Below are 21,215 nucleotides of genomic sequence, written 5' to 3'. Positions count from 1 at the left end.
GCACACACTGATTTATATTTTTTCTAGTTATTTAAATTGAGAGCATAAACAGTCATCAAAATTGGAAATTTCTTCTTACTGTTTCAATGCATTTAGAAAGCTCAGTCTTTGCTCTCATTGACTATTTATACTCAACTCATAATAAAATGTTGGAAGTAAAAAGTTCACTCAACCAATTAAATTTTTTTCTCAATGACAAAAAATATTTTATTTTATTCAAATGGCCATATTTTTCTTACACTTATGCCAAAACACAATACTTGAATTTCCAGTTGTAAAGATAAAATATATGTATATTTTAGTGCAATTAGGTTAACCATGGTGTTAAATTATGTAAAAATATTGATATCATTGAGAAATTAATGTTCTGGGAAGGATATGATACAACTCCATGAAACAAAACTTTATAGTTTTACTTTAGGGATATATGGAAAATTCATTGCAGAAATAATTTCATTTACCATAAATCATTATCAGCTCAGCAATTACCTCCTTTGAAAACTTCATTACTTTATCTATTAAGAAAACCATTGAGTTTGTTTCTTTCTATTAACATTCTATATACAGAATGAGATTAACATAAAAACCATGGATTTATCCTTCTGTGTCTGCCTGTCACCTTGTGAGAATGGGTCAGTTCTGGAAACATTAAATCGTCCATTTTCTAGAAATATATACTGGCAGTATATACTGATTGTACATGTCAACACTATTGTACTCATTTATATTGGGAGGTGGAAAATGATATATTTCAAAAATCAATAAAAATCCAGTGTCAATTTCTTTTGAAATAATAAATTGTTATTGAAGTCATTACAGTGATCTCAGATACTTATATTATTCCTCCTAAATACTAAATGTTGTAAAACACTCTAGAAAAATACCTAGCTTTGGTGTCTTTTCCCTCTTTGATAATTTGTTTTAGGATAAATTTGTAAGTAATCTTTTACTAGAAAAAGGTACCTGGCCTATTGTTTAGAATTTGGGGGAATTTTTTATTAAAAGCCTATATGAAAATGGTCAATGATTTATAAAAGAGTCTAAAAATAGAAGTTGATGGTTTTACTATTACTATTACTGCTACTATTACTACTACTGCCATCACCATATATATCATACGTTTGTGTGGGAATAACAACCCTTTCTTGTTATTTTTGCTTGCTTCTATCCCATAAGAAAGAGGATGATTAAGAATTAAGTCACCATATTAACTATAAAAAAAAGCTCTTGGTTAACCCATCCATTATTTCAGGCAAATTATGAATTTACTTAACAAAGAAACTAAGGCTTCCTGATGGATGTAATGAAAGCCATGTCTAAATAGAAGTTACTCATTGTCACTTAAAAGGATTTCATTTTCTTCCCCCTTGGCATTCCCTCATTTACTAACAGTATGAAACGTAAAACAAACCATGTCAAAATCAGCTAGAATCTGTAGCAGCGGTCACACCAGGAATACTTACTTGCCGATTTATAATATGAAAATATATTATATTTTATATAATACAAAATATCTTATAAATATTGAATATTAAAAATATGCATGATTCTAAGTGCTAATCATTAAGAATCTGTCAACAGTTTTAAAGAATAGTTCTTAGTGAGGATGAAAGCCAAATAGATTGTTGAAGAATAAAGCCAGTTATTAACCAAAAGAAAATAATAACTATATATTTGCAGCACAGTTTATAGACTGAAAAATCTTTTGTCACATGCATTCTATTATTTCATATCTCACCCCTTCGGAAGACCTGATTACCCTTATTTGATGGTTGAAGAATATGAAGTCCAGGGACACAGTGACTTACCCAAGGACACATGGCTAGTTAGTATATAATGCCGTGATCTTTGAGGTAAATAAGTTTTTAAAGTTATATCGAAGATGTTTTCAAAAAGATTTCAATGAAAAGCAGGCAGAATTAGTAGATTCTCATGTTATTTAATTTCCCAAGACAGGCAGGTCCTCAAATTCTGTCTCCCAAACCCTTGGGGCCTGATGTGCCCCAGAACTGAATTTTTTAGATTTAGAAAGTAATATTGGGCACATAATGTATTTCATGTAATACGCTCAGTTGGGCCTGAAGCAACAGAAAATTTCATATTTCTGTATCAAACATATGAATATTCACAATAAATCTGATAAAGGATACAAAGAGTTTCAAGCAGTTTGGATCAGGTTCAGCATTTATACAAGTTTTAGTGTCAAACCTGCTTAAAAATTCAGCCTTCAGAAATTTTGGATTTTAAAATTGCAAGTGAGGGATTACATACCTGTTATCTCATTAATGTCTTTTGGGGGATAGGTATATGTTTATCTTAGTTAATACACGCACAAGCCTTTATAGTATTTCAACCTAACCTGTAGAGATAGGCATGTCAGGAAATATTAAAAATGTTATCCTCTGTTTTTTAAGAATTACCTTTCTTTTGGGATTGAATACTACAAAAAAGAAGTGAGTTGGGAGGGGGCAGCAGGTATGGAAACTCTGTACTTAATGTTAAAATTTTCTGTAAGCCTAAAATGCTATTAAAAAAAGTCTATTAATTTTTTTAAAGTGAACATAATAAAAAAAAAGTAAGAGGTAATCCATGCCTTCAGGAAGCATGGTTAATTATCAAATATTAATTTAGTGACTTTTTAGATTTTAAGCATTTTTGTCAGTGTTTCTTTCTGATTTCCTATTATTTGAGATATAAATTTCTTCTTGAAATAGTATAAAAATAACTTTTCTAATCTATCATTTATAAAGCAGCATTGTTCTACAAGTTTGATCATTTGAAGTAATTTTCATGCAAACACTTAGTTGAAAGCTAAATTCAGAAAGAGGACAGAGAAAGAGGATCCAGGAAAGGATACTGCCGTAGACAGAGCAGGGAAAATAAGAATCCTTTGTATGTGACAGTTGTTCTCAGAAAAGGGGTAGAGAAGGAGAAATGTGTGGAGAGTAAATGTGAGGTAATAATGCACAGACACGGAATGTAATTAGTAGATAAAAGAAAGAACACACGAGAAAAGGTGAAGACTAAAGGGTGTGTGTGTGTGCACGTGTGTGTGCGTGTGTGTTTCTGTTGGGATTACGGGAAGGAGACCTGATTTCCTTGGAAGAGGAACTAAGAGCAAGGAAAGGGAGAAACATGAAAGATTAGAAAAGAGTGGGGTTAGATGACAGAATCTGGATTTGAAGGAGCCTGGAAGAAGGAGGATTAAAATCATGGGAAAAGAATCCTTTCTTTTCATCTGGAGCAAACAAATTAATTATAAAATTAATTCAGAAGAAGAAGCATCCAAATATAGCTAGGCAAACATTGAAAAAGAAGAGTGCAGTGCTCCTAGCCCTACCAGATATCAAAGACTCTAATTAAAACAGTAGGTGTTTCTGTCAGAAGAGGCAGACAGACCATTCTAACACAACAGAAAGTATAGAAATAGACCCAGTAACAAGTACAAATTTAGGATCTGCTAAAACAGGATCTAAAAATCAATAGAATGGGGTGTGCATTTTAATAAGTGGTATTGTATAACTAAATATGAAAAAATATCTTAGATAATACAAAACTGTGTTCCCTTGCTCACCATATATACCAGGATAAATTCCAAACAGATGGGATATTTAGATGCAAAATGTGAAACCACATAAGTAATGAAAAAAAAAAAACATAGAAGAATTTCTCTCTAAATTGGAAGAGAGAAGTGTTCCTATTACTTAAAATTGATCAGTAATAATGCAAATGATTTAAAAATTGGATTAAAATATAAAATAATAAAAGTAAAGGAAAAAGACTAAGCTGAGAAAGAAATATCTGCCATTAATATCCATAGTTCTAATTTACCTAATATATAAGCACATCTAAAAATATTAAGAACAAAAAATAAATCTATAAAAATTGGCTAGATATAAATAATTCACTAAAAATGACTCTTAACCACATGAAAGGATGCTTGACCTCATCAGAATAAGAAGGCATGCTGAGATACCACTTAAAAAAATCTATTAGATTGGCAAAACATGCAAAAGTCTAACAACACATTCTGTTGGCAAGGTTTTGAGAAAATGGTCTCTCATACTTTTCTGGCAGAAATGCAAAATCATACATATTTAAGGAGGAAAATTTTTCCAATAGCAAAATTTTATATATATATATATATATATATATATATATATACAAATTTAATCTTTAATCCAGTAATCTCACTTTTAGATATCCATCCCAAAGACACACTGAGAAAAAACACAGAAAGATGTAGGCATGTGCCTATTATTTGCAAGACTTTGTAATTATAAAAGACAGAAAGGACTAGCTTAATAGACTATGATACATTTATACAATGGAGCATTAGGCAGCTGTAAAAAGAAATAAGAACTATTTCTATATTCTACTAAATCAGTGATCTCCAGGATATACTGTTAAGTGAAAGAAGCATTGTGGGAAAAAAAAGAAAGGAACATATCATGCTACCATATATATTTTTAAATTTATAATTAAAAATGGAAGGATAAACCATAAAGTTAAAAAAGGTTACTCACGGAGGAGAAGGAGATTGTGTGGCAGTGACAGGGACAGATGTTATATTTCTTTGAATATAACTTGTATTAAATATTTCTCTTTGGACTGTGTACATAGTTTACACAACTAAAAAACAAAATTAAATTTTAGAAAAAGCAATTCTTAAACACTGAAAACAGAAATGAGTCTAAATTTATATCCAATTGATAGTATAACCACATCAAGAAGAACTTTTCCAAGAATTAGAATAGTTTCACTAAACATCCCTATTGGGCTAGTCTATAAAGAATGCATAAAAATGCATTTTTAGCAATTATAGTGTTAATATTAGCATTATAGTATATTCTGAGACTGTTTTATGTATATTGTGAAAAAATACAGTATGATTTTCTATAATTCCATCATTTCTATTGTTATTGACAAGCAGAGATCTAGGTGTAGGAAAAACAAAGTACAGATATAGGACAGAAAAAGTTAAATAAAATCCCTATAGCCTTCATTTTAATTGTAAGTATCCATATGAACTGGTGAAATAGTTTACCTATCTATCTATCATCTATCTACCTAATCTTTTAGCTCTCGACTGAAAAACTCAGAAAAAGTGACAAACACAGTAAAAATGAACATCTCTGAAACTTGGTTATAATCTTGAAATACCATTTCCCACTGAAAGAGACAGGATCCTTGGAGGTATGGCTTAGTTTAGGTGGGGAGCATTTAGTCCTACAGAGAGCAAGGGAAGTCGATCACAGACAGTTGATGTCATGACAAAAGGACCCAGGAGGCTATTTGAAGAAGCTCCCACTGGCCAAATTTAGAACAACATGATGAATAATCTAATAACATATGGATTAAAATATATAAAATACATTTAAATCTAGGAGTTCATAATAATAACAAAAAACGGTTAAAAAAAGAAAAGGCAGGGAATAGAATGGGCCAATTTAGAGTGGAAATTCAGAGTCTAGGAAACCGCAGCACAGAGAGTGGATTTCTTCACGAAATAGATTGAAGTAGGAAAAATACAAAATGAGGGAAATTAAAAATGAGTTAACAAACTTGTCACCCATCTCCATGCACAGACCTTCATTAATCCTGATTTTAAAAAGTCTAAAAAAATTATGACATTTGTGAGGTCATTGGAAATTTGAACAAGTGAACACTCGATGATATTAAAATTATTTTTAAGTGTGAAAATGGTAGGTGGCTATATTTTTAAAACTAGTACTTAAATGATAGAGGTATCTACTGAAATATATGAGGTCTGAAATTTACCTGAAATTAATATGAGACATGAAGGAAATTGGTGGGCATATACATGGAAGAAAATAGGCCATGAGTTGATAATTTTTGAAGCAGAAAAATGAGTATACGTGGGTTCGTTAAATTTTTATTTCTACATTTATTCATGCTTGAAATTTTCTACATTAAGTTTTTTCTTAAATCAAGAATAAGACAGAAAGGTTAGTCTCGCGCAGAAAGGACACCTTTTCCTCTGAAGCTGCAAACATTCCGGCTTATTTTTAAAACACTCACCCTTCCACTCTTGCCATCATTCTCAACAGACGATTATACCTCTTACTATCACGTGAAATATTACTCAACTTCCTGTCAAATTACCTACCTGTTTATGCATTTTAAAACAGTCATCTTTTCCTCACTTCCAAATATCTAAGCAAGGGCTCCAACTGTGATCTCTTTCCTATATATTTTTTTAAACTTCTCCACTGGTGGCTTAATCTTATTTAAACATGCTCTTCCCTCTCTGACCTTAAAAAAAGGAAAAAAAAAGAAAAAAAAAAAAAGAAAAATACTCCCTCTTCTGTCTCCACTTTCTCATCCAGATTCTTCCAGATTTCTCACCTCTCCTTCACAATGAAATTTCTTAAAAAACATCCCCTGAATCAGAGAATAGTTGTCTCTCAAAAGACATTTGTCTTGTCTTCTTAAATATTAGATTCAGGCCACTGAAAATGAAACATACTTGCTTGCCAATGGGACATAGTGGAAATGGTGTACGCAACTACTTGGTAATATCTTTTAATTGAGAAGACAGCCCTTTCTTCTCTGGTCTCTGCCTCCTTCCTCCTGGATGGAATTTCAACATGCGTCTTGTACTGTGATATGACTTTGGCAATGGAAACAATAGATCATGGAGCAATAAGACAGAAGACTAAATTTTCAATATCTTGAGGTTCCTAATATATGAAATCCACTATATCTAGATCTTAATTCATCCTAAAGCTACTCAAATCTGGCTTTCACACATGCTATCCAACTGATACTATCCTCACCAAGGTCAGCAATGACATATCCCTATACTTTCTGCACTATTAATCATTCCCTCCCATTTCTCTACTGCAAAATTTCAACATTTTTTTCATATCATAAAACACATAGGACATACAACTTTATATTACACTGGGGTAGCAGACAAACCTGCTTATGACTAGAAGTGACCAGCTTCTGACCAACCCAGGCCCCATCTGGAATTTGAAAGGTATAAAGAATCAATGTAACAATAAAACATGTAACCAACTGAGAGCATATTATTGTACTATGACACATCTTTTGGGTAATTCAGTTCTAGACACTTCAGCCTCTTGTTTTATAAAGAAAATACTTCTTCCCTTAACATTCCAGGAATGTATTTTCTAGAGTTCTCTTGTAGTCCTTCACCTGGGGTTATTCCATCTACTTCTATGACCTTACTCAAAATCCATAGGCTGGTGACTCTCAAGTCTATATACACATCTCATTTGTTCTTCTTGAGCACCAGACAGCAGAAATCTAGTCTTTTATGGATCATTATCCATTTGAAGTCTTCCAGGCACTCAAATTAAATGTATTATCTTCACTCCAAAGTATTCCTCTTCTTCTAAGCTCAGTGAATGTCACCACCATGCACTTACTTGCTCTAGCTAGAGCCCTCAAAAGTCATCTTTTGACTTTCCCTTTTCTCTCCTTTCTGTCTCATATCCAATAGGTCAAAAGAAATCTATTCATTCTCTTGAATCAGGCAACACCTACTCGAGAAAAATCAGATTATGACTCATGGTTAAATCAATCATCATGCATTGTGTGTAAAGCACTTAAAAATATTTCAAATCTGTAAAGCGCTACAAAATATTGACACTAATGTAGGAAAAATAAGCGGTCCAGTGGATACACAAAATAATATGGAGTCAAAAGTCACAAGTTAAAGGACTGACTTGAGTGTATACTAGGTTGGGAGACCCAAGTAAATCGTTTATATTTCAGACCCTGTTTTCTCATCTGTAAGCACTCCATTTGTTCATGCAATCAACATGAAGCTACTGGGTTCCTGTGTGTCAGGAAATGTGTAATTGGTTGAGGGATACAAAGATTAAAGAATGAGTAAGACATTTCCTTTTTCTCAAAAGAAGAAAAAAGAAAGGCAAACATGTAAAACAATAATTGTCTCATAGCATGTATTCTGCTTGAAGACAACATTGCCCCCAAGGGTGCAAAATGTGTTGGTTGGTTTGTATTTTGAGGTGGGCAAAAAAAAAATTACTTTTTTTATGTATAAAGCACAGACAGACACACAGTACTTAGATACACGGTAGATCTGTGGGATTAGCTGAATGCCAGTTCTGGGCTAAGCACATTATTATTCATTATCCCATTTGTCCTTCACAACAAAACCTAGGTATCATTATTTCTATTTCACAAATCAGAAAATGGCCTTGAGAAGTTAAATAATACAATAAATCTACCGCTGACACTAGAATATAAATTCCATAAATGCAGAGGTCTTGTCTGAATAGGTCATTGGTCTATTCCAAGTGCCTGGAACAGTGCCTGACACTAATAAGGCAACCTAATAGTATCTGTTGAATGGATGAATTATTGTGAGTTAGGAATAAATGGAGAAGTTCAGAGGCCCATGGTGCATTCGATTCCAAATCCTGTTTTCATAATTGCTATGTTATTGGAGGGTCCCAATACAGGACTTAGAATGGATTGCTGGAACTATGGGTAGATAGATGGATAGAATGGATGGAGAGAGATAGAAGGAAAGAGAAGAGAAAAAAAGGTGGACAGTATCTGTTCTTCCTTCCTGTAAGAATTAGCAAGAGAATTAAATTAATAAATTTACTTTAAAAAAAAAAGAGAATGGCTAAATGCAAGGTAACTGATAGAAGTTTTATTAGCAATAACATAATATGCTTCCTTGATGATTGTCCCATGCAGTCAGTTCATGCATCTTGCGTCTCTCAGAGTCAAACTATTATTTGCCACGCTGCCTTCAGGACGAGCCTGGGCTTAGAATGTTCATGAAACACAGCTGGAACTTGGATGGATAATCACTTACTTTAAAAGAAAGAAAAAAAAATACCTGAATAATAACTAGAAAAAGTACATGTAATTATAGGACTGTAAGAAGTACAATCATACTTCATGTCATGAAATTGGCAAAGAGCTCCTAATATAATTTTTAAATTAAGATTGTTTCTTTTAATTTGCCTCAATATAAGACCTTTTGTGCTTATATCAAAATTATTCGTCATGAATGAGTCTGTACTACATTTTAAGTAAGTGAAATATAATTATGAATTTCAAGTACCTATGGAATCCTGACTTCAACATATTTCAACTTTATGTTCTCGAGCAAGATCTTTTACCTCTTGAACTTCAACTTCTTGAAGGGCAAAATGGGACACACATCTAATCAGTGTTTATAAGGAGAAATAAGAAAATATACATAAAGCACCTAACACAATTCCTGGCATAGATTAGGTACTCAGTAAATATGCTTCCTTTTCTTGTTCAAAGAAACACAGGTAACTTGTTTTAAACTCCATCCAATTCAATGATTAAAATTTCTCCCTAGGTACACTGTTTCAAGTTGAGACTTTAATAATAAAGGTGAGATGGGGCAAATACGGCATTTATTCTATGTTACCCTTAAAACCTACATGATACTGACATCCTAGCTCCTGATTTACCCAAGTTATGTATATATATACATATATATGTATATATATATATAACAAACTAAAACACCTTATTATTTGATTTTCTCATATGTTGACTAAATTTCTTTTAAATAAAATTCTTATAGTGATAAATGACATATTTTAAAATTGACTTTGCATTAATTTAAGCTGTGCTACATGCAATATATCTATATTACAATCACATATCAACATAAGCATAACAATCATTGGGACATATCTGCACTGTATGAGGTCAAGCACTGTTTGAGTTTCAGATTAAAGCTTTTGAAGATTCTTTGTTTCTGGATCACAACAAACTGAACAAATTTTATAGAAACATTTTGGTTCATCTGTGGCTCGTCCATTTAGTTACTTGCCAATGCCACAGATTTATTCTATCCCACGCCCTAAAATAAAATGTGGTTTGTGTGTGTGTGTGTTTGTGTGTAAAACAGACTTTGGAGCCAGAACAGAACTGGATACAAATCTCAGTCAGGCTATTAACAAGCTAATTAGCAAGTTACTTGACTTAGTTTCCTTATCTCTAAAATGGAAGCTTTTTGGGAAAATTAAAATTAAGATAATTCTTGTAATGGGTTCTGCACAGTGTCTAGAGACCTGAGCAAATACTTAAAAATTTCAGCGCTCTCTTTTTAATATCATTGTTATAATTGTCTCTAGGAGATTAGACATGGGTTACTAGTCCCTTCAAATTGAGCTGTGAAATAAAAATGTGATTCTTAAGTTACTAAATTAGAGCCAACTCTGTTACAACTAACTGCAAGAAATCACAAGTCCACATCATACAATACTTGTAAAGAGCATACCATATCCCACTGTAGAAAGACCCAAGTGTTTCATTCTATTTTTCACAAGTTCAGCAAGCTCTTGTCTTTCTGACCTCCTGTAGAGGTTCAGGCGCTGCTGGGTTATTTTCTCAGCTGTTTTACCGGAGTGTTTGGGACCTTTTCTGCTCAGTCTTCGGGCCCACTGCATGCTCTTCCTCCGTAGCAGGGGATGGTCAGACTGGTCACTGGATGTTGAGTTGCGGTGGTTACTTCGGTGGTGACCTTGCTCTTTGGCATCTTTGGTGTCTTCCCACTCTTCCACATTGATGGATATTTGAGACTTTAAAAGAAATGCATATTGGTAATTAGATGTTTTAGGAATCATGTAGCCTGGAGTTATATTCTTATTTTTTGCTAATATCTTAATATAATTCTATATCTCATGAGAGTTTTTACAGAAAGAGCAAAATCATCATTGATACTAATTTTCTGCTACTAAAAAATTGGAAAATATGTTTTTTGAACTTATATTTGAACCAGATAAAATACCCTTGCATCCTGCAATATAAGTTTCTTTATAAAAAGAATTTAATTTTTTAATGTATCAGAGTTATCTTATCAAATGACTACTAGCATAGAGTTGTTTGAAACCACAAGCAAAGAACTAGATATTTTATAACTTTATTCAAATAAAGTCAATGTAATGGACTTTTCTCAATCAGCTCCTAGTATTTCATATGACATTTAAATAAGGATTATAAAAGTTGTTTTATTTTTGGAATTAATAATATTTTTTAAGGTTTTAAAATTATTGCTCTTTCTAAAGAAGGCATTGGCCTGAACTTTATAAAATACGAATTTTTTTATTTGCTCATATGACCCAGAGGAAAACAAAAAGTACATTTTATTTAATTCATGCATTAATTATTCACCACATAAAATGTTTTCTGATGGAAATATTATATTTCAGGAACTGTTCTCAGTGTTCTAAGTGGAAATGTGTTGTAAATATTAATATTTCACAAAAGTATCCTAGAATCACAAATAAAACTTAAATCAGCCTATTCTCCATAGGAGGGAAAAACAATGAACATTTTCATAAAGTCTATTTTGATCTACTCTTTTACTACTAAATCTGATTTTAAAGTAAGAAGCTTTCCTTTGATTATAGGTCCTTAGTAACCAAAAGTTTCCCATTTCAAAATTGTTGCTTTTCATACCAGGAAGCCATATGAACTACAACACGGTTCAAAGCAGAAAGCCTTACTTTCTAAAGCATGCGCATGCAAAGGGACAGCTTCCTGCATTTTACTCTGCATAAGAGCCATGTTTAGGAATCCTGCTGTGTTTCCTGTCTGTGAGTGGAAGTTTGAGCTTCAGCTACAACATGCATGTGTCGCTGGCTTCCAAACTAATAGAATTTAAATTACCAAGTTAAGTAAGGTCAGGAGTCAGATCCAGCAAGATCCTTTAAAAGTGAATATGAATTATGGAGGCTCAGTCAATGCCTTACATACAATTCCGAGTGGCAAGCTATGCAATCATCTCACACTTAAATTCAATAAAAAAGGTAACTATTCACTCACATTTGCTCCAAAACAGTACTGTAGAAGAGTGATATCAAAACAATTTGTTTAACATTCATAGCTTCATGATAAGAGACTATTTCTCTTGTCTGTGAATGGAAGTTTGAGCTTCAGCTACAACATGCATGTGTCGCTGGCTTCCAAACTCATAGAATTTAAATTACCAAGTTAAGTAAGGTCAGGAGTCAGATCCAGCAAGATCCTTTAGAAGTGAATATGGGGCTTCCCTGGTGGCGCAGTGGTTGCGCGTCCGCCTGCCTATGCAGGCAAGATCCTTTAAAAGTGAATATGAATTATGGAGGCTCAGTCAATGCCTTACATACAATTCCGAGTGGCAAGCTATGCAATCATCTCACACTTAAATTCAATAAAAAATGTAACTATTCACTCACATTTGCTCCAAAACAGTACTGTAGAAGAGGGATATCAAAACAATTTGTTTAACATTCATAGCTTCATGATAAGAGACTATTTCTCTCTTGTTTAGATTGAATTATTTATATATGTATATAACTAAATCACTGTGCTGTACAACTGAAACTATTGATAACATGACATTGTAAATTAACTATACTCTAATTTTTTAAAAAAAGAAATAATTCAATCTAAACAAGAGAGAAATAGTCTCTTATCATGAAGCTATGAAGGTTAACAAATTATATATATTATACATATAATTTTTCAGACTCTTTTCCCTTATAGGTTATTATAAGATATTGAATATAGTTCCCTGTGCTATACAGCAGGCCCTTGTTGGTTATCTATTTTATATATAGTAGTGTGTATATGTTAATCCCATTGGGATAAGAGAACATTTCACCGAAAATATTGAAACCTCATTTTAGCTACAGAAATTTAGGTTGGAAGTATTAAAAATTTTAATACCATGGTTTTGCAGTAATGGATACCTTTATAAGTCTTAACTTACTCTAGTTTTACCTGGTTGATAATATACTGAAAATCCTCTTCTCTGAAAGTAAAATACATAAACCCTTGAGTAATATCTACCATCAGTAAGGAATATCAATTTTGTTCAGTAATTTTAGTTTATGGGTACTTTGTGGCAAAAATGAAAACATGTTAGTTCATTCATATTTAGATACTTGGCTTGCAGAGATTCATGAATCACAATATTAAGTTTATTTGAAGTAATCTTTCTAGTCATAAGTCCCTGTAATAGTTTGATTCCTACAAATATGTGGAAATAGTAATCTTGCCAGACCAAATACTCAAGATATGCCCATATAATGTCACTGACAATTAAAGTCATGGAACCGTAAGTTAATAAATATTTTAAGGGAGAGACTGGAGATTTGCTTCTCTTCCAGGTAGAGGATACAACAATATTTGTCTTTGTGAGTTCTTCCCCTTAGTTATGTGTACCAGGAATTATATCAAGTATATATTAGCTAAATAATACCGGATCCCCTGTTCACCATTGTTTTGAATTCCCTAGGGAAATGATATCATGATTTATACAAAAAATCCACAGGACTCACAAGGCATTTTTATCATTATTTCAATAAAAGTAACATCTCTTTTTATATATCAGTTTAATTAAAGAAAAAGGGAATTAGAAGGATTTGGGGATCAATTTTAAGAAATCTAAACTGACAATACATAGATTGTTCTCTACATGTTTGGAATTTGTATGCCTTTCTCCCATCCTTCCAGTATGAGATAATAAAAAGTACTTTGAATTTTTCTGCATTAAGGTATACAAATTTGATTGATATTTTGGGTATTTCCTAGCTCTGGGCCTACAATAAACTGTGTAACCACTATGTAACATGAGAATAACGATACCCATCTTCTACCTCATAGAAATGTTGTACAAATTCATATAACACATTAATATATACAGAAAACATGTCACCTGTCACCTTCCACACGCAATAATAATATTAATATATACTAGTAAGAATGATGATCCATAATATCAGTTACATTGGTAATAAACTGAGTTATTCTATTGCTGGGTACTGAACGTGTGTACGCACACATGTGTGTGCCTCTGTGTTTTAAAAGAAGGTCAACTTATAAATATATTTTCCTGGTGCCATTTCATCACCTGGTTGTAACTCTATTGTGTTCCTAACATGACATCATGACCTACTGGAAATAGAGTAGTGCTAGGATACACGAACATGCCTTCATCGTAGGACCTTTTCCTGAACGTAGAGTCAGGGTTATACAGTGGTTAAAAGCAAGTATTCTGGCATCACATAGAGCTGGGCTTAAATACAAGTTCTACCACTTACCAGTTCTGTATTCCTGGTTATGTAACTTAAAAGATTATCCCCAGTTCCCTATCTGAAAAATGATAATTATATTATTACTTTGCTCAAAGTGTTTTTCCAAGCAAATCTAAAAGATGACTCATGAAAAGTGCATAACATAGTGACTGTCTCAGCAAGTGCTCAGTAAATATTAGTAAATATTATAGTTCATAATCTTATAGGAAAATACCATAAAAGGGAGAAAAGAAAAATAAATAATTATGAGGCGCTATATAAAAGTGAAGCATAAGTGTGAAAAAGGAATGACTCATATTTTGGTGCAGTTCCTCTACCAGTGACTATATTTAATAAGAAATCAAGGTGCTATAATCAATTCTAGGGTTGAAGTTTTGTGAAATCTGAAAAACAAAATAGGTATTTAAGTCAAAGGGGAGGTTTATTATTCTGTACTGCTTCTATGAATTATTTTTCACTATTTCTACGAATAATGGGAGAACTCTGGCTTGACTTTTTGTACTTTTATTGTCAGAAGCCTAACATAATTATTAACTTAAAAAACCAAGGTTTAACACTAATGTTTGTGAGAATGAAAAAATATATTTGCATATTGCCATGGTCTGATCTGAATGTTTGTGTCCCCTCAAAATTCATATGTTGAAATCCTAATTCCCAAGGGTATTTGTAGGTGGGGACTTTGGGAAGTGATTAGGTCATGAGGGTGGAGCCCTCATCAGTGGGATTAGTGCCCTGATAAAGGAGATCCCACACTGCTTCTTGACCCCTTCTTCCATGTGAGGATGCAAGAAGTCTGTGACCAGAACAGGACCCTCACTGGACAGTGCTGCCACCTGATCTTAGGCTTCTAGCCTCCACAGCTGTGAGAGATAGATTTTGGTTGTTTATAAATGACCCAGCCTGTGGTGTTTTGTTACAGCAGCCTAAATGGACCAAGACACATATTGTACATGAAATGATTCGAGAAACATATTCATATAGTTCAATAAGGAAATGAAAAATTCATATGGCTACTCCAACAACAATTTTCATATACATTTAAAACTTCATCTTTTTTTAAGTTATATTATTTTCCAAATATTTATCAAACAATATGGTTGAAAAAAGCTAAAAGTGTATCTTCATAATAGTAAGACTGGAAAACTTTATAAAGGAGAAAATGTTTCTTATGCTTAAAAGAGCTTAATTACCTTAATTTTCAGAAAGGTAGAAAGTGTCAGATTGATAAAATATATGAGACATTCTTTTCCACACTTCACATGCACACACACACACACACACACACAGCTGACTCTATTCAACTTCTCTCAATTTTTTATTGAACAGTTATTCATGTCATAGGTTATTGAGCATCTGTGGAACAAAGTGGTATTTTAAAATAAATCAATTCACCTAGCAGTTTGAAAGTGTTTGTAATCTGGATTCGTGGCTCCCTTAAGAATAGTTTTACAGCCTTAATAATAGACTTAAACTGTGCTAGCTGATTTATGTCTGAAGACATTCTGAACTGTTGCTAAAGAAAACAGAGGAAAATGAAATCACTGGAGATGTGTTAGTTGAACCTTATATGAAAGAATTCCTATAAAATGTTTTCCATTAAGATAGGTTAAATTATAATAATATTTGAAAGATCATCTAAATTTAAATGTACAAGCACCATGGCTAGTAACTCTGGGTCCCCTGGAAATTTCTTTTTATCAGTAAAAATCCACAGAAAGATGTTTCTCCATTTTCAATAAAGACTCAGTTTAATAAGTTCATTTAGTCTGTGGTCTAAGAAGAGATATAAAATAACTAGTTACAGTGTATTTAGATGTATTTTCAGAATCACAGAGATAATTAAAGAACAAACAATATTATGGTCTTAAAAATGTTATATTTGGAATCAAATGCTAAGTTGTATTTTTAATCACATCAGGTAAATGCTTCATGACTTTGAGCAAATCAACGGAGCTTCTTGAAAAATAGTGATCATAATACTTATCCTGGTTTTCATAGCAAAAATAAACAAAACTTACAAGAAAATAGTAGTAAAAATCTCACCAAAATTCTAAAACCAAATAATTTCTCAAGAATTCAGGCTCAAATAATAGATTTTCTAAAGCTAATAATTTGATAGAATAATGAACATTATTCCAATCTCTTGGCTTCATCCATATCTAAAAATAAGATAATTCATCTACATGTTCTCTTAGGCACCTTTCAATTTTATCTGTTATTCTATGAATATAAGGTTTACTAGTAGTAGGTAGAATCTCCGTTAACTATTAACTCACCATTTCAATCCAATAACTTCAAAAGTCAATGTTTAATTTTATGACCAAGTGAAAAAAAATTTCAGATTCTCTAAAGATAATGTTGAATAATCTACAAATTTATGTTACTTATTTTCCACTAAGGTCAGGCCACATCTTTTTCTCCTACTCCCCCTCCCGCTCCTTCTTTTCTTTCTCCCTCTGTCATATGTAACACCTATCTTTCTGTTATTATCTGTAAGAGAAAATCAAACCTAGTCAGTTACTTTTCTATTTATGAGTTAAATCTCATTTTTGATTATTTGTTTGTTCTAAATGTACAATTAAGTTATATATTCACACATCTTTGGTTTTCCGTCTGTGTGTGTGTGTTGTATGTGTGTTTAATTAAATCTCTGCTTTCTTGGCTGTCTGTGAAATTTGAAACTTGGTTAATTTATTATCTCGATATTATTTCTCACATTGGTCATTAATTTTTTTTCCTTTGAGCCTTCAAAACTGTCATTCAGAAACAACTAGTGTACGAGGGTTTCAATTATCTAATGTCTTTCCTAGTGCTTTAAGCCCAGAAGATCTTACTTTTTTCTTCTTTGTTTAGGATCTTGAATACTATTGTCATGAACTTGCTAACTACATGGTGGATGTTTTCCCTAAAAATTTAACTAATTCATCTCGGTTCATAAGAACAAATTGAGAAATACTTTCGACCTAATTTTAGTTGGTTGTTTGTGTTCTTTTACTAGGAGTCTTGTAAAGTGTTTACAAATATCTAGGTGTTAGTTGGCATATATGTTACTCATTTTATTTTTTTATCACATGCTTAGGAAGTTACACTCCAAAAGAACGACTTCAGTTTTTAAATTTTACAGACCATAGTCTGAGAAGCATGTTTGGGAATGGATATTAAGGGTACGGGGTAATGGTGGAAGAAACATAAAGTTGGATCGGGCAGGATTTATTGGGCTCACTAAGCGTTTAACGTTACAGCCTGGGGAGTCAGAAAGGTTCTTAAAGTTGTAACAATTGGTACAGGAAGCAGGGTATCTAGGCCACAACTGCCAGCTACGCAGTTTTATGTTGCATTTATTCAGTCCTCCCATGCTTCTGTTTGGATTTAACCAACCTGAGTTAGAAGTTTCAATAATTGGCATTTAAGGACAAGAGTATGGAATTGGGGCTCTTGTTAAAGTGGTCCTGTGTCATACGTCTCAGACTTATCTGAGTGTTTCATATTGAATTGTGTGCCTAGATTCCAGTAAAGAGCATGACTGACATTAAGTTCAGAGAATTATCCTTATCCTGTGACCAGCGTTTGTGTGTCTAAAGCAGGCATCAATCCCCATTGCATAGAGAGTTCAGGGAAAATGCTGATACCCTGAGCATGCTACAGCTGGATTACGTGGTTGCTTGTGTGAAGGAAGAGCAGTTGCCATGCTGAGATCCACAATTCTGAATACAGCTCATTGGGACCCTACAAAATGCTTCTGCTGCTGATGCCTACGCTTCTGGAACAATAGAGTTGCTGATCCCCACAGCAATAAGGAGAAGTACCCACAGGTCCCTGCGGCACAGCCAAGGGGTGAATTCAAAACTGAGTTAAGCCTCAGGTCCTTAAAATACGACAAAGCAACGACAGAGGCCCATAACTCTGAAGATACTGACTTCAGACTCTGGAGCAGGAGACTTATCCATGTGAACAGGGTAGAAAAGAGCTCCCAGAGTGTCTACCAACCAAAGACAACAGCAGCAACAAAGCTGGAGGAAATAAACAACTGCAACAGAAGTCCACAATTAGTCCAACTAGAAAATTCTTAATTTACCAAAAGAGTTTATTAAGACCAAGAAAAATACAATAAAAAGGGAGCTGATTGGCTTTGTGCCTCTACAACATAGGTTCCAAATTAACTTTAACATCTCATGAGATGTACCGATTGGCAAACCTTTAGGGCCTTCTTTTCTCTTTGAGTTGGAGCTCAAATTATAGTTATGACTGAAGATCTCACTACTTTTAAACAAAGACCCTAAATATAGAGATTGCTCTAAAATTAAGGTAATCTCTATACTCTTAGCGGAGTTATCAAATATAAAATAGAGGACGAAGAGGTATGCCTCATCTTAACCATTAGAGCTATTTATCGCCTTGCCTAAATTTCCCATGGTCATAACACCCATGGCCCCTAGTAGACATGAACACTCTTCCAATGAGTAATAAATTAAAATTAAATGAAATAAAACCTTTGGTGCTTACAATCAGTTGGACAAAATGGGACCCTATGAACCTTCTGTCTGCCCAATATAGTTAATAAAATCTCCGAGGATTGTACAGAGCTTTCGAGGATTGAAACCCATTATAAGAACTATTTAGAGAACAGATGATCATCACCACTGCTTCTCCATTTAACAGCCAAACTGACCTGGTCTTAAACCTGGAAAGAATGAACCGTGCCCCACAGTAGACGGCCCCAACCTTAGTGTCCCTAGTCCCACATATTAAGGCGCCGTGCCCAATACTGTTGAAATTACTGCATCTATTCAGTTGGCAACTGGTAAATACTTTGCAGTCATAAATTTGACTGATATGATTTGTTCAGTGCCTGTTTTGACGGACTCGGCCAGTTTTCCTCACCTTCGAAGGGACACAATACTCCACTTAACTATATATGGGGCACCTCAACAGCCCTGCAATCACACACAGGCTTTGCGGGCAAGATCAACACTGCATCCAACTTTCTCTGGAACACAGGTATGTCAAGACATTGATGACTTATCATTCAAGGAGAGTCATTTGACACCCTCATTCAGGACACAGAAACATTCACAAAGGAGCTCAAGAACAGGGATGGGCCACTGTCTCACACAAAGTACAAGGTCCCCTCAACTTAGGAATATTTCTAGACATTATTTGCTCAGTCAAGGGGTTCTCTATCTCTGACACTGTTGAGAAATAAATTGCAATACAATACAATAATTGTCTGTTGTCTGCAATACAACAGACAATTGCATTAGTTTCACCTCTCCCTCGTCTGCCTCTACCCCCAGATTCCTTCACTGCAGAGGCCTCCTCTAGGACCTCCTGGAGACCCTGAACCACTCACAACAGCTAAGTTGTCCACGGGCTTCCAGTGCAAGAAACTGTCCTCCTTGGTCTCACGCTCACACCATCAGAGCAGCAATTACAAGGCATGTATCCATAAACATTTACATAAAATTAAGGGTAATATGATAATTAAGGGCCAACATTTATGACAGATGTGGTACAAAGAAAATTATATAAATTTGAGTAGATTTGAAAGGATGACTCCATGTTGAGAAGGAGATCTGTGTCTGATTTCAAGAAACACACACTGAACACTTGTGCAAGACACTGTCCAAGGCACATGGGATACAATAATGAAAAGATCGATGTGGTTTAGCGATAATGCCCTAATTTCAAATTTTATACCTCAATATCCTCAGTTGGAGTGTATGACGTAGAAGAGAAGTGAGAAATTAAGAATATGAGAGAAGGTAGAAAAATGGATTATCTTGGAATCCAGGAAGATGTATTTTTCATGGAATGGAAGGGGTGATGAATACTGTCAAATAGTTCCTCCTGTAGCTTTTCTTCCCTCGAACACAGGGGTCCCCAACCCCCGCACTGTGGACTGGTATCGGTCTGAGGAACCGGGCCGCACAGCAGGAGATGAGCAGCGGGTGAGCGTGAAGCTTTACCTGCCGCTCCCCATCGCTCACATTACCGCCTGACCCATCTCCCCACCGCGACCCGTCCATGGAAAAATTGTCTTCCACGAAACCGGTCCCTGGTGCCAAAAAGGTTGGGGACCGCTGCTCTAACGTACACGTCATAAATAATATCTATCATTACAGAGACCTGAGGAAGAGGAAGAAAAGTTATAAAAGGTCACTACTTTATCTAGGACCATAGCATTGCCCTATGATGGAAGTTTTTTGCTTTTTTTTTTAATAAAGTTTAGGCATCTTCCACTCATATAAGTATGTTATAGAAATTATTGGTGATCTTGAGAAGTGAATTTTCTAAATAGCAATTTGAAATATTTAATAGTTAATATGTCTAACATATTCATTGTTTTCTTGAGTTGTGGTGTTCAGAAATACATTTTAAGTGTTCAGTGAAATTGCCTTAATTATGTCATGTTTCTATATCATATAGCTCTATCAATGCGGCAGCACTACTTTCATTGTTTTTCTTATGAACTCGGGTGACCTTCTTTCACTGTGCAACAGTGGAATGTTTTTATCTTTTCTGAAGCTATAACATTTATTTTCTCCTCAAAATAATGTATTTTTAAGGTGAATTAATAATATTATCAGCATCAAAATTATCATTACTATACATTTTATAACTATGTTTTTTGTAGGTCTCAAGGCATCTCTTCACTCTTCTAATGGTTATTGAATATTGACTGTTGTATTTCATGTTGATAAGTGTCTGGTAGGTTAGAGTCAAAGTCTGGCTCAAATCTAGACTAATTTCATCCTCATTAACTTTTAGTTCATTAAGGAAACTAAAAAGCAGTTTTCTTTAACCAAATGATTCATTTTATATCTAGAAATAACCAAATGTGTCAACATATTTTCTTTCTACATAAAACGTCCTTTTGGGGTACATATGTTTTGGTTTTTATGTATTGTACATACTTATATATGTGTGTGTAGAGAATTTTCTTATACACCTGAATAGCTTTAAACTCCAAATTTGACTTATAAACAAAAAATCAATAAATGGAAGAGTACTTATTAAGTACACAGGTTCAACACAGCAAGAAAGGCACTCAGTTAGTTTACAAATAGATTGGATTAGCTTCTTGCTAATAAGTGTGCAAGTAAGACTCTTTTTTCT

The 21,215-nt window shown here is 33.7% G+C and overlaps 1 protein-coding gene across 6 annotated transcripts in view; it reads right to left on the bottom strand.

Annotated features, from left to right (window-relative positions):
* Window positions 1-21,215, bottom strand: part of KCNT2 (potassium sodium-activated channel subfamily T member 2) — a 395,778-nt gene that overhangs the window by 15,463 nt on the left and 359,100 nt on the right. For 4 of the 6 annotated variants that reach the window (XM_055084010.1, XM_055084011.1, XM_024130663.2 and 1 more), the window contains one exon: window positions 10,298-10,598. In XM_055084010.1, coding sequence (XP_054939985.1) covers window positions 10,298-10,598 — 301 coding nt within the window. Of the gene's footprint in view, window positions 1-8,772; window positions 8,845-10,297; window positions 10,599-21,215 lie in introns of those variants that run through there. The other 2 variants (XM_028488300.2, XM_024130664.2) reach the window with 2 other exon arrangements.

Source organism: Physeter macrocephalus, chromosome 4 (genome assembly GCF_002837175.3).
Source record: "Physeter macrocephalus isolate SW-GA chromosome 4, ASM283717v5, whole genome shotgun sequence".
Lineage (NCBI taxonomy): Eukaryota > Metazoa > Chordata > Mammalia > Artiodactyla > Physeteridae > Physeter > Physeter macrocephalus.
The sequence above is the reverse complement of the archived record's forward strand: the minus strand, read 5'-3'. Positions and strand labels throughout refer to the sequence as shown.